The sequence below is a fragment of the Tupaia chinensis genome, unplaced genomic scaffold (genome assembly GCF_000334495.1).
Source record: "Tupaia chinensis unplaced genomic scaffold, TupChi_1.0 Scaffold000098_1, whole genome shotgun sequence".
Lineage (NCBI taxonomy): Eukaryota > Metazoa > Chordata > Mammalia > Scandentia > Tupaiidae > Tupaia > Tupaia belangeri.
The window spans coordinates 1,095,878-1,107,914 of NW_006159560.1; the positions used below are offsets into that span (position 1 = coordinate 1,095,878).

Genomic DNA, 12,037 nt, shown 5'->3' on the forward strand with positions numbered 1-12,037 from the left:
GTCAACGCCCTAATTCCCACTAGGGCGATAAACTAATTAGGCAGTCTAATTAAAACAACCTGGCTCACATTGGGAGTGCACAATTAGGTAATCAAATTCCTCATTCTTTACCTGTGAGGAAAGTGCGCAAGTGCAGGAGAAAGCACGGATTCAAATTCAAACAAAGGACACAGGTAGCATAACAGACCTCCCACCAATGAATATTCATGACCTCTAGTAATAAAAGTAAGGGTGAACCAGTACCAAGCGCGGTTGCCACCTGGCGATCTGCCCACCTAAGTCTTCCCTATTAAATCTTCTTTTCTACCTACTTCACTCATGGTTGCAGTTTCATTTTGTGCCTAGGGACAGATCTCTAATTTTAGTGATCTGGACCCAAAGAACCAAGGACTTCACAATGCAGATCGACACTCTCCCATCCAACAACAGGCCCTCACAGGGCCAGACAGCACGCCCTTCCCCAGGACAGCCCCGTTTCTGCCAGAGCCTTTGGTCTCTGACCCACCACATTCGGTATCCAGGGCCAACTGACAGCTGGCGAGAAAAGCCGCCAACCTTATTAGGAACTCACCTCCCCACCAGCCAAGAGAGATGCTGAAAATTCCTGCAAAGGGCAGTCCGCAACTCTGAGCTCAGTGTCACCCTTCCCCGCTCTCTTTTTCAACATGTGGAGTTCCCTCGCCTGATTACAAGGCAGGATGTGTGTGTTTCAGTGGAGTGAGCAAAAAAGCAGATGCACACACAAAGGGAACCTGGAAAAGATAAGTTCCCTATTTCCTTTTGAAACACTCATCACAATAAAAGAGGTAAAAATGGGGCCGGGAGGCAGTGCAGCAGGGCAACAGCTGGACGGAAGGAAGTCTTGGCTTAGTGTCTCCAGACCCCCTGAGCATGCCAGGTGTGCGCACCTGTGACCCAGGCTGGCTGGGGCAGGGGCGGATTACGGTGTGACGGCCATATCGGGGTTGTCCCACCCCCATCTCTCACATGGAAGAGAAATAAATAAACTTTGGAGGGCAGGGGGGGTAAAAAATATCACAATCCAAATTCCAGGGTGAACTGAGGGCTGGGCCCACCAGGGACGGGGACAGACAGAGCAGAGGATTGCAGTGGAGGAAGCTCCTGAAGACAAGGGCAAGGGAGGGTGGAGGGAGGGAGTGGGGGGTAACCACAAAGCCAGGTTCCCACTGCTACCCTAAAATTTTTCAGAATGTACCATATTTTATAGAAATCTATTAAAAACGATTTAAAGTGATTGTTTTTCTAAACTGCAGACAAATCACTCCTGGCTTTTTGGTGGTCCAGTAAGCCGCCAACTGTATTCAAGGGTGCCCAGCAAAATTCATCAACCCGCTGAAAAGTAGTCAGGGAACTTACAGTCGGGTGTATTGAAATGCCATCTCAAATCCCATCATCTCTGGGAAACCACTATTTGCCCCATTTAAAGGAAGAGAGTTATTTCACTGACGAGCAAAGCTGGCTATTGGAGAGCACGCAGACGCCATGCACGAGGCTGCACTGGCAGAGTGAACCGCCTCGTGATTTTCAATAACCCACAGAGTTCAAGGAGGCATGGATCTCTGTGGCTCGGGGCAGTGGCTCAAACACCTGGCTTAACAGACAGAGTAAGATGCTCCTCAGGGCACGACAGCACTTCCAGGTTGCCACCATCTTGAATGTAGAAGAGGTTGGCAGAAAGGGAGGTGCTCCTTTTTATTTGAAATCAGGGGGATCAGCAGTTGGCGTAATGGCTACGTCGCTGAACTCCCATGTAGTCGACTGCGGTTCAAGTCCCGGACTGGTGGCTTGAACTCACACCTGACACATATGTGTGCGTGCCCAAGATCCTGAGAGGAGAATGGAGGAGAAAAGATTGCAGTATGGCCATCCCACATGGGGGGTGATTTCTCACTTTCTGAGTCTTTCTGGTGAGTGCACACGCTCCATAGCAAAAATCTCTCTCTCCAAAAAAAAGAAAAGAAAAGAAATCTGTAGGTGAAGCAGGTAGCAATGCCTGGTATTTCTCAAAAGACATTTTCTTTTGTCTTTTGTAGGGAACCTAAAAGGATTACTTGTCAAGGACTTGGCTCCATCAATTACAATGGAAGAAAACCTGTTCAGAGAAAACTACTGTGTTGGGAAAAAAAAAAAAAGACTTTGGAACATTTGGAATACCTTGACCTATGATGTAATCTCCTCCAAGGAGTCCAGGCTAGCAATTCTTCACTGGCAGTGGAGCTGCCCATCACCCCACTGAGTGTCCAGGTAAGTAATAGCCCCAGATTGACTGACAGCGATGAATGATCCCCACAAGTCATAAACATCAGCAGAAACCCACAAAATCCAATTCTGCTGCACCATGTTCTACCTGGGAGAGGCCACAGCTGTGCTTACACACCGCCTCTCACAGAATCACGGCTGCTGTAGGGTTCCCTCTGCAAGGATGTTTTTCCGGAAGTGGAGGGCATGGCATTTCTGTATGACAGGGACAGAGAACGACAGGGATCCTACGTGATTCACGTATGTTTGGAGCCCATCCCTAGATCTGAGATGAGGCTAGTATAAGTTCTGGCATGGAGAATCAACCACCGTAGTTAAAAGTCAGGCAGCGGAGGCAGTACACCCTTCCTTCCTTCCTTTCCTTCTTTCTTTTTTTGGAGAGGGTTTTTCTATAGGGCGCGTGCACTCGCCAGAAAGACAGAGACAGAGAAACAGAAAGAGAGGAATCCCCCCCCCCCCAGGGGGGATGGCCATGCTGCAATCCCTTCTCCTCCATTCTCCTCTCGGAATCTTGGGCATGCACACACATGCACCTGGTGTGAGTTTAAGCCACCAGGTCCGGGACTCGAACCACGGTCAACTACAGGAGAGTCCAGTGACATAGCCATTACACTAACTGCTGGTCCCAAGGCAGCATGTGTTTTAAAAACCCTCGATGTTTGTTTCATAGAGATCATTGATTTTTTTTTTTTCATGTGAGAGGGGGACAGAGAGAGACAGAAAGAGGCACCCCAATGGAGTCTTCATGTTGCAATCTATCCCATTCTCAGCCAGCCAAGGTCATGTGCACAGAGAGGCTTCAGGTCATGAACCCAGGACCTTCCATTATGGTCTCTGCACCATGGAACACTGCACTACCACCGTGTCACCATGGCAGTTTTAATGGGCACCTAACAACTGTAGTTAAAAGAGAGCTCAATCAGCATTTGCTCAGAAACTACTATTTTCCATACTGTACTGCCGGTATTCAGAGGTGAGGGTAGGAGACAAGACAGAAAAGAGGAGACATGCACAAACTAAACTTATCTGTGCCAAGAAAACGGGAAAGTGGTGTGAAGAGAAAGTGCTGATATGAATTCTGTACATTTCCTGGAGGAGGAACTTTTCATCTTTATTTTTAAGGAAAAAAAGAGGATGGGTCAGAAACCAATCACATAGCCTAAGAGATATTCCATGATGTATAGGAAGAAGTGAGATTTCCGAAAGGATAGCATGTTCATAAGTCATAATTAAAATAAGAAATCAAATATTGGCTAATAACTATGGCAGTACCATCGTATGCATAAGTCCAAGATCCAAGTCCTATCATTAAACATTTTATGGCCGTAGGGCCTGATGGTGGCACAGCAGTAAAACAAGACATTGTGCAAGGCCGGCCCCTGGAGGGAGGGTCTGAACGGTAAGCACGGAAGCCCCAGAGACCTCCCTGCATACACCAGACGAGTGCTTTCCCATGAACCAAGGCGGCGAAGGCTGGGGCGGATTGCGGTGTCAAGACCAGACTGGAGGTGCTGCCTTCTCTGTCTCCCTCACTAAGGAAGAAATACATATGTCAACTTTAAGAAAAAGAATGATGATCTAGCCTGGGGTAAGGCAAAGATAAAGTAGATACATAGATACCACATAAATACCAAATAATACTAAGAGGTAAATATTTGACCTAGCCTGGGGTAAGGCAAAGATAAAGTAGATACATAGATACCACGTAAATATCAAATAATACTAAGAGGCAAATATTAACTAATACTCCAAGGCGGTATTTTCTTAATACCAAACGACGAGTATCGGCAGAGAAAGATATTGTTTAGGGGCTCTCCATCAACTACAGTATGAGGGAAGACTTCCTGGAGGTGAAGATTAGACACTGGAAATAGGTCAGGATTATCCTGAACAGAAGAGCAGGGAAGATATTTCAGGCACAGGGAGTTGAAGTATGTCGGTGTACATAAGAGCTGCCGGAAGGGCAGTAAATTCACCCTGTGGAATTTATTTGCAAAGGAAAAATACATCATGACTTTTCTGATGACCCAACAAAAATACAAGCCAGGGCCAGGTGGCAACGCCGTGGTAATGCAACAGGAAAAAGGTCCTTGGGCCCCCCTGGGTATGCTGGGGCAGGTGCCCTTGACCCAAGCCAGCTACAGCTGAGGGCAGATCACGATATGGGGACACCATGGCAGGTGCCTGTCTCTGTCAAATAAATAAATTAAAATGGAGACAGTCACCCATCCTGATTACACTCCTCTGAGAATCTGTTCACATCCAACACATGCCTAGAACCTTGGGGAGAGGGCAGATAACCCTCCAGTGAGGGTTTGGTTTTGTTTTGAAGAGAGATTTTTGCTATAGGGTGAATGTGCTCGCTAAAGAGATGGAAAGAGAAAAAGTGAGAAATCGCCCCCCCCAGGGGAGATGGCCACACCACAATCCCTTCTCCTCCACTCTCCTCTTGCCATTTTGGGCACACACGCACACGCATGCACTTGGCGTGAACTTTAAGTGCCAGGTCCAAGGCTTGAACCACAGTTGGCCAAGGTGGAATCCAGCGCCTTGACTACTACGCCACCTGATGGTGCCAACAATGTGGATTTTATTGGGTCATCAGAAAAGTCGGGATGCATCTTTTGCACAGAAAACCCCATAATTAGCTCTACAGTAGGTCTGACAGCAAGTGCTCATCTATACACAAACTTTCTAACAGAATGACAGTCAGGGCTCAAAAGCCAATCCTTGAAAAGACACATACAAGAAGACTTCCACAGTCTTTTGAGAAACACGGTTGTAGCTCACCCACTGAAGAGGAAAAATATCGAGTTACTGAAGTAAGAGGAAGTCGACATTATCACAAAGATCTTTCCACACCTGCTTCGGCTGCTCCTTCGTGGCCTCTCAAGGTTGAAGTGCTTTTCATGACATTTCAAAATATGGATGAATAGGAAGCTGGAGAATTCGCTCCTCGTTTGATTTATAACCCCAAACAGCGAGCTCTTCCTGTTTCAGGCATGGACGTGGGATGAATTGAGCACTGGCTAGCCCGTGGCTCGAAATGTCACTTCTCTGCAGAATTACTACGGAAGGAAGGTGAGGAAACTGGTCTCCATGGACTACGATGTGGATTCCATGGAAGAAATCATTAGCGACCTGGCTTTCACTAACACACGCCACACACACAGACACACACACACACACACACACACACGCATGCACACACTAAATTCCACCTCAAGTGTGATGAGAATTACAGAATCCAGGTCTCTCCGCAAATGTTGTCACTGTGCTTGTTGTACTAACGTGAAAGAGACTTTTTATTGTGAAAAAAGAAAAGGTGACAAGCACATGTGAGTAACATGCGATTTAAATCCCAGTACGCAATCTTCAGCAAAAAAAATATACCTATATAATCATTTTGAAGGGGGAAGAAAAATCTCACTTAGAAAAGACTTCTATACATGGAGTTTCACTTTGGTTTGTGAAATCTACAGGACACCCCAAGATTTTAGCATGCCAAATGTCTCCCAGCCTCTCTTAATACTTAATAAGTTCATAATGATTTCATGTGAATTCAGCAGTAACTATAAAAAGCCAAGTAGGAACACTTTCCAATCCATTTAAAGTCCCAAGAACGCCCAGCTAGGGTCAGATGACATCATTATCTGTAATTTATTTTAAGTAACTTTGGTTCAAAATTTTTTAATTCTCTCCGGATGAATTGTGAATGTACTTCTGGATATAATTTGGCTGACTAATCAAGGAACACCTTGTGTTTACTAGTGGAGTTGCTTCTTCCTTCTCAGAGCATCTGTTTGAAGTTGGGTACCCTTTTGACATCCACACCCCTCCCTACCACACCATTCTGCATTCATTTCATAGCGCAGTTCGACACAGCAAGACGAACCCTCACGCAGTCAGTCAGACAAGTTCCAGGTATGCTGTTTGTATTGATATTCCTTCTCCTCAAATATCTGAGCTGATCTGCACACCACCCTAAGCCAAACCGAGAAGGAAAAATCAGATATGTCATCCCTCAGTGCTCATTTACGCAGGGTGCTATGATGAACCAGAGCAGAAAGCCAGCAGAAAGCTCTCAAAAATCCAAACAACTAACCCAGTCTACGGACAGTGCCAAGAGTCTGTCCCTCACAGTGCAGACATTCTCATCCTTCTCAAAGTCTGTGGAACTAGTAAGAAGGCCTGTGTGGTAACACATTTCCTTCGCACAACCCGAAAGGGCCTCAAAGCAAACCTACATCGGATTTGAAGGGGCGTCCTCTGCTCTTTCCACACTGGCAACACAGACACTTCTCAAAGAAAGAATTGCTTTGTGGACTTCCCTCCTACTGGCAGCCCCACTGATTAGAGAACAAGGGTCCTTGGATCGAATGGGTTCGGTACCTACTGGCTGCAAACTGTGGTCATGTGACAACACATATTCATGTGCTGACATTTGGTGTTATTGTGAGGGTTGAGAAAGTAGAAACTTAATTTGACTGTGGCATTGTGAAGTTGGACACTTGAAAGGGAACAAAGGTTAGATAAGGCTATCAGGGTAGGGCCTCTCTGACTGAATACTGGTGGCTTTATAAAATAGGGAGAGAGAGGCTGGCAGGTGGTGTGGTGATTAGAGGTGCTGGATTCCCACGTGGCCGACCACAGTTTGAGTTCCCAACGTGGTGGCTTGCTTTCTTGCTTTCTCTCTCTCTCTCTGGTAAAATTCAAATAATAATAATAATAATGAAAAATATAGTGAAATAAAAATAATTATAAAAAATTAAAAAATAAAAGAGGGAGAGAGGCCAGCCACAGTGGAGATCCTGGCTAGCTGAGGCTGGTGGTAAGATCGTGGCATGAAGACCCTGCCAGGGGTGTTTGTCTCTGTCTCTCTCTCTTTCTCTCCCTCTGGAATAGATAAATAAACCTCAAATTTAAAAAAAAAAAAAAAAAAGAGAGAGGGAGACAGACCAGCCCTGGCCACATTGCCTTGCCCTGTGATGGCCTGCACTGCCTTTGGCAGAGATCCTTCGCCAGCGAGAAGGCCCTCCACTTGGGTTTCTACCTTAGACTTCCAACAAACCCAACAAACTGCAAACTGAACAAACCTTCGCTTTTTATAAATTACCCAGTCTGCGGTATTCTGTCCATAGCAACAGAAAACTGGACTGAAACACCACACAAACGTCAAGTTGAGGACAGCCATGGCTCAGTGTCCCTCAGCACCAGACAGAAGCACAGTCACTTACGTGGTAGTGGCCCAGTCTCCAAAGCTCCCTCCATCTGTGAGAAGGTGGTTTTCGTCTGGCCCAAGAGGCACACGGCCAGCTGCAGCAGAGGGCGATGCGGAGGCAAGGGAGTCCAGACTGCTGCTGGGAGTGTCTTCCTTAGGAGGGTTCCCACTGTCACCTAGGCAGAAGAATGCATTGCATTTCAAATGGATCCTTAGAGAAGAGAAAACAACTCCACTAATAAGGTCATGGCGTTGCTTGATCAGTCCATCGAAGACGTTCAAAATTACAATTCAGCCTGAAAGGATTTGAGTGTCCTAATCGTTAATTTTTATCTTTTCTAACCAAAGGTGCCTAAAATAAACCACAGATATTACATAGGGAAGAGTATTTTCCTCACATAAAAACACAATAACCAGGAGCCAGCAGGTGGTGTGGTGGTTGGGGTACTGGATCCCACATGTCCAATGGCAGTTCCAGTCCCAGACCTGATGGCTTGCTTTCTCACTCTCCTTCTCTCTTGCCTCTCTAGTTAAACTGAATAATTTAAAAAAAAAAAAAAAGAACAAAACAAAAAACAACAACAACAACAAAAAACTCCACGAACACGATAACCCAAATCAGAGGAAATGGAAGGTGAAAGCCTTACCAGTGGCCACATGGTGTCCTGACCTGTAAGGAGCCGGGACATAAACTAAAAACATCAGGAAGAGCTCAGAGCAGGTGCCAGCCCTGGCCCCACGGCACTCAATCTCCCTGCACCTGCAGGTTCTTTGAGCCATCCTGAGTCACAGTTTAGTGGATAATACTAGGTTGTATGAAAAGTCATGATGTGAGGCCGACCATGGTTCGAGTTCTGGACTTGGAGGCTTACTTTCTCATTCTCTCTCTCTTTCTCTGGCAAAACTCATGAGAATGAATGAACAAATGAATAAAATAATTCTTTAAAAAATGAGACAAGAAGTCATGATGCATTTTTGCATAGAAACACACAGAAAACTATGTCATGACTTTTCTGATGATCCAATAAATTAAATGACTATAAAGAGATCTAGTCTTTTTGGGACCAGCAGTTAGCGTAATGGCTATGTCGCTGAATTCCCATGTAGTCGACCGCGGTTCAAGTCTCAGACCCGGTGGCTTAAACTCACGCCGGGTGAGAGTGTGTGCATGCCCAAGATCCTGAGAGGAGAATGGAGGAGAAGGGATTGTGGCATGGTCATCCCCCCTGGGGGGTGATTTCTCGCTTTTTATCTCTCTGTCTCTCTCTGTCTTTCTGGCGAGTGCACATGCCCTATAGTAAAAACCTCTGCCAAAAAAAAAAAAAAATCAAATAAAAAAAAAAAAGATCTAGTCTTTTTTTTTTTAAAGAGAGATTTTTGCTATAGGATACATACGCTCACTGGAGAGACAGAGAGATAGAAAGTGAGAAATCACCCCTCAGAGGAATGGCCATGCTGCAATCCCTTCTCCATTCGGATCTGGGGCACACACGCACATGTGCCTAGGCTCTGATGAAGCAGGCTCCCAAGATGCTAATCTTGAAAATTGATTGTGCTAAATAATCTTACTGGGCCAGCAGGTGGCATGGTGATAGCCAGCTGTGCCCTCCGAGTCCTGGACCCAGCAGCTTGAAAAACATGCCAGGTCATGTGTGTGCATGCCCAGAATCCTGAGAGGAAAACGGAAGAAAGGGGATTGTGGCACATAATTATTTCTGGGGCTTTAGTTCACCAAAAATCAAGGCCATCCCACCTAAGGGGTTCTTTCTCACTTTCCCTCTCTCTCTGGCCAGCACATGCATCCTAGAACAAATTAAAATAACAATAACAATAATAATAATAACAATAACATAACAATTACCCTGATTCAGGTTATAATTAAGAGAGACTTATAGAAATGAAGATCTAGAAAAGCTGAATTCAGGGAAGCGGACATTAGAGATGGCAGCGATGGCTGTGGGGAGGAACTGCTTGTGGGGCAGTTAGGGTGGACACCGGGATGTCCCTGTGCAGAAGACCCTGGTAAGGAAGACTTCCTGAGCTCACTCTTCCCTGTGTGTTGTGAAGGAGTGTGGGGAGGGGGAGTATGGTGGAGCAAGAGATGAATCCTATCTCCGTGGGCGATTCTTCTCCCTGGTCTCAACCTCCCCATAAAGCCTGTGCTGACCCCGTGCACAGATGTCCAGGCTAGAATTCGGTGTGGTTATGACTGCGCTCACGGTGAAGTCACATTTTCCGCAGCCCTTACTGCAGACGTCGTTAGCTAACTGGAGATACTTAGTCCTGACAGAAGGGCCCATTCAGGCAAATGGATTGAAACCCACAGCTAGACCACTGCTACAGGCCCCTATTAATTTTTCTCTGGGACACAGTCCATGGTGGGGCACAGCAGTGGACTGGAGCTTCAACCTCCCCAGGCCCTTCCTGAGTCCCTCAGTCACTAAGAGCAATGACGCCCTTCCGAGTAAGAGGGGCTCAGATGCAAGCCAGCAGGGTGTAGAGCACACCCCGAACACCGAACACCGTTCTTCGGGACAGCTGCCAGTTCAGGGCACGGCTGGACATCACCCGCTGTGGTCTCAGCTTGGAAGCAGACAGGGTACCGCCCACAGTGAGTCCAACACCAGGGGCTCCCTGGCCTCAGGAGGCTGGATCCTGGTCCTGGCCTTTCTCGGGCTGCATTTCCTGACTGTGGGGCAGGGCAGGGCACGGCAAAAGCAACAATGAGCATCTGGGACCGGCTTATTCCCTGACTCACTCCTACCAGGAGAAAGCTGTCAATGAGAGGCAACCTGAAAGAACAGGAGACGCGAGTCTAATGTTAGTTAAAAAGATGCCTGTACTGTTGCACCACCAGCTACGGCAGCTCATTTCCATGGCCTCTAATCCTTCTGCCAAGCAGACTGACGCAGCACAAATCGCCATTGAATGTATTAAATCACATGCTATGAAGAGAATTCGCTCTTCCTTCCTGCCCAACAGTGGCGATCTGAGCCCTCAAGTGAAAACAGTATTGGTGGAGGGGATATTTTTACTTAGACTGATCCAATGAAGGGATACCTCACCCTGTTTCCCAAATGCACAAAATTCCTTTCTTGTTAATTCCCACTTCCTCACTCTTCGGGAATGAGCCTATCTTCTTGAGGGGATTGCTGAATTTGAGGCAGAACTAACATCAGATAAATGTTAAATATTATACTTATGTCAGGGACTTCAAATAACCACCTTCTAACTAATATGAAAACGGTACAACTTTTTAGAAAAATTCTGTGTTTGACAAGTTCTGGAATAGACTTTAAGCCCTATTAAACTAATTTATAAACGAGAACTATGGTCAGTTACCCTCATCATCACCTACCATTTTTTAAAGTTTATCTATTTCTCCCATGAGTTGCATGAGAGAGGAATGGAGAAGACACCCCCACCAGGATCTCAGCACTGCGATCCTTCCCTGCTGCACCAGCCCTGGAGAGGGGCACGCCTGTGCCCAGCGTGCTCAGAAAGGACTCCGAATGCTAACCTGGGACCTTCCCACGTGGCTGCACCAGCACTTGGCTCCATCACCCACCATTTCTTCGGTGTGGTCACCCAACTTCTTCCTTTCAAATGCTACCCTTTACAGGCACTGACAGATAACTCATCTGTGAGTAAAAAGGGTGTTCTGGGATGTGAACAAAAATGGTGCTAAATGACTTTCATTAAGGACAGACTCCAAGGTAAAAAATTAAAAAAAGGAACCCTTAGGCCCTACCACCACCCGCCAGATAAAATGATGCCCCACAACCTCGGCCTAATTCCCACTTGTCCCCACAGTTGGACAGCCACCCTGCCTGCCTCTTTGCTTTCTCACTACTACTGGGTCGTCAGAAAAGTCATGATGTATTTTTCTATCATCTTATGCAAAAGTGCATCATGACTTTTCCAACGACCCAAGATAAGCAGCAATTAATTTTATATTTCGCGTCCCATCATGGCTTTAGGATGGTATTAGTTCCCCATTTCCATGATATGTTTTTTCAGGGCGGGGAAGATACCAGATTCTTGGTAATCCTTAAAGCACACAAAGGTAGAGAGACCAGGGGCTGGAATGACTGTGTACTCACTGCCACGAGAAACTCCTGAGTATGGCATCCAGAAACCGAGACAGGAAAGATGTAAGCACCTCAACGCAGTCTCACAAAATCAGCACATGACTTCCGATTCTCATCTCCCCTCTTCCGTGCCACAAGCGTTTCTCCACGGTTCTTTATTTGACCAACTAGCATTTAATGTGTTTCTTTCTGCTCATGCACAAGCACATCACCGGCACTGAGTTACAGAGGTAAAGAGTCGGTCCCCTTGGGCCAGCAGGTGGCCTGGAGGTTAAGGTGCTGGATCCCGCATGACTGACTCTGAGGTTCAAGTCCTTGACCTGGCGGCTTGAAAATCACTCTGAACACATGTGCATGCATACCCAAAATCCTGAGAGGAGAATGGAGGAGAAGGGACCGCAGCATGGCCAGACTCCCTAGAGATTTCTCACTTTCCCTCTTTCTC

At 46.4% G+C, this 12,037-nt stretch overlaps 1 protein-coding gene across 2 annotated transcripts in view; it reads right to left on the minus strand.

Annotated features, from left to right (window-relative positions):
- ARHGAP10 (Rho GTPase activating protein 10) overlaps window positions 1–12,037 on the minus strand; it is a 366,526-nt gene that overhangs the window by 29,315 nt on the left and 325,174 nt on the right. For both annotated transcript variants that reach the window (XM_027769930.1, XM_006143418.3), the window contains exon 20: window positions 7,518–7,677. In XM_027769930.1, coding sequence (XP_027625731.1) covers window positions 7,518–7,677 — 160 coding nt within the window. The remainder of the gene's footprint in view (window positions 1–7,517; window positions 7,678–12,037) is intronic.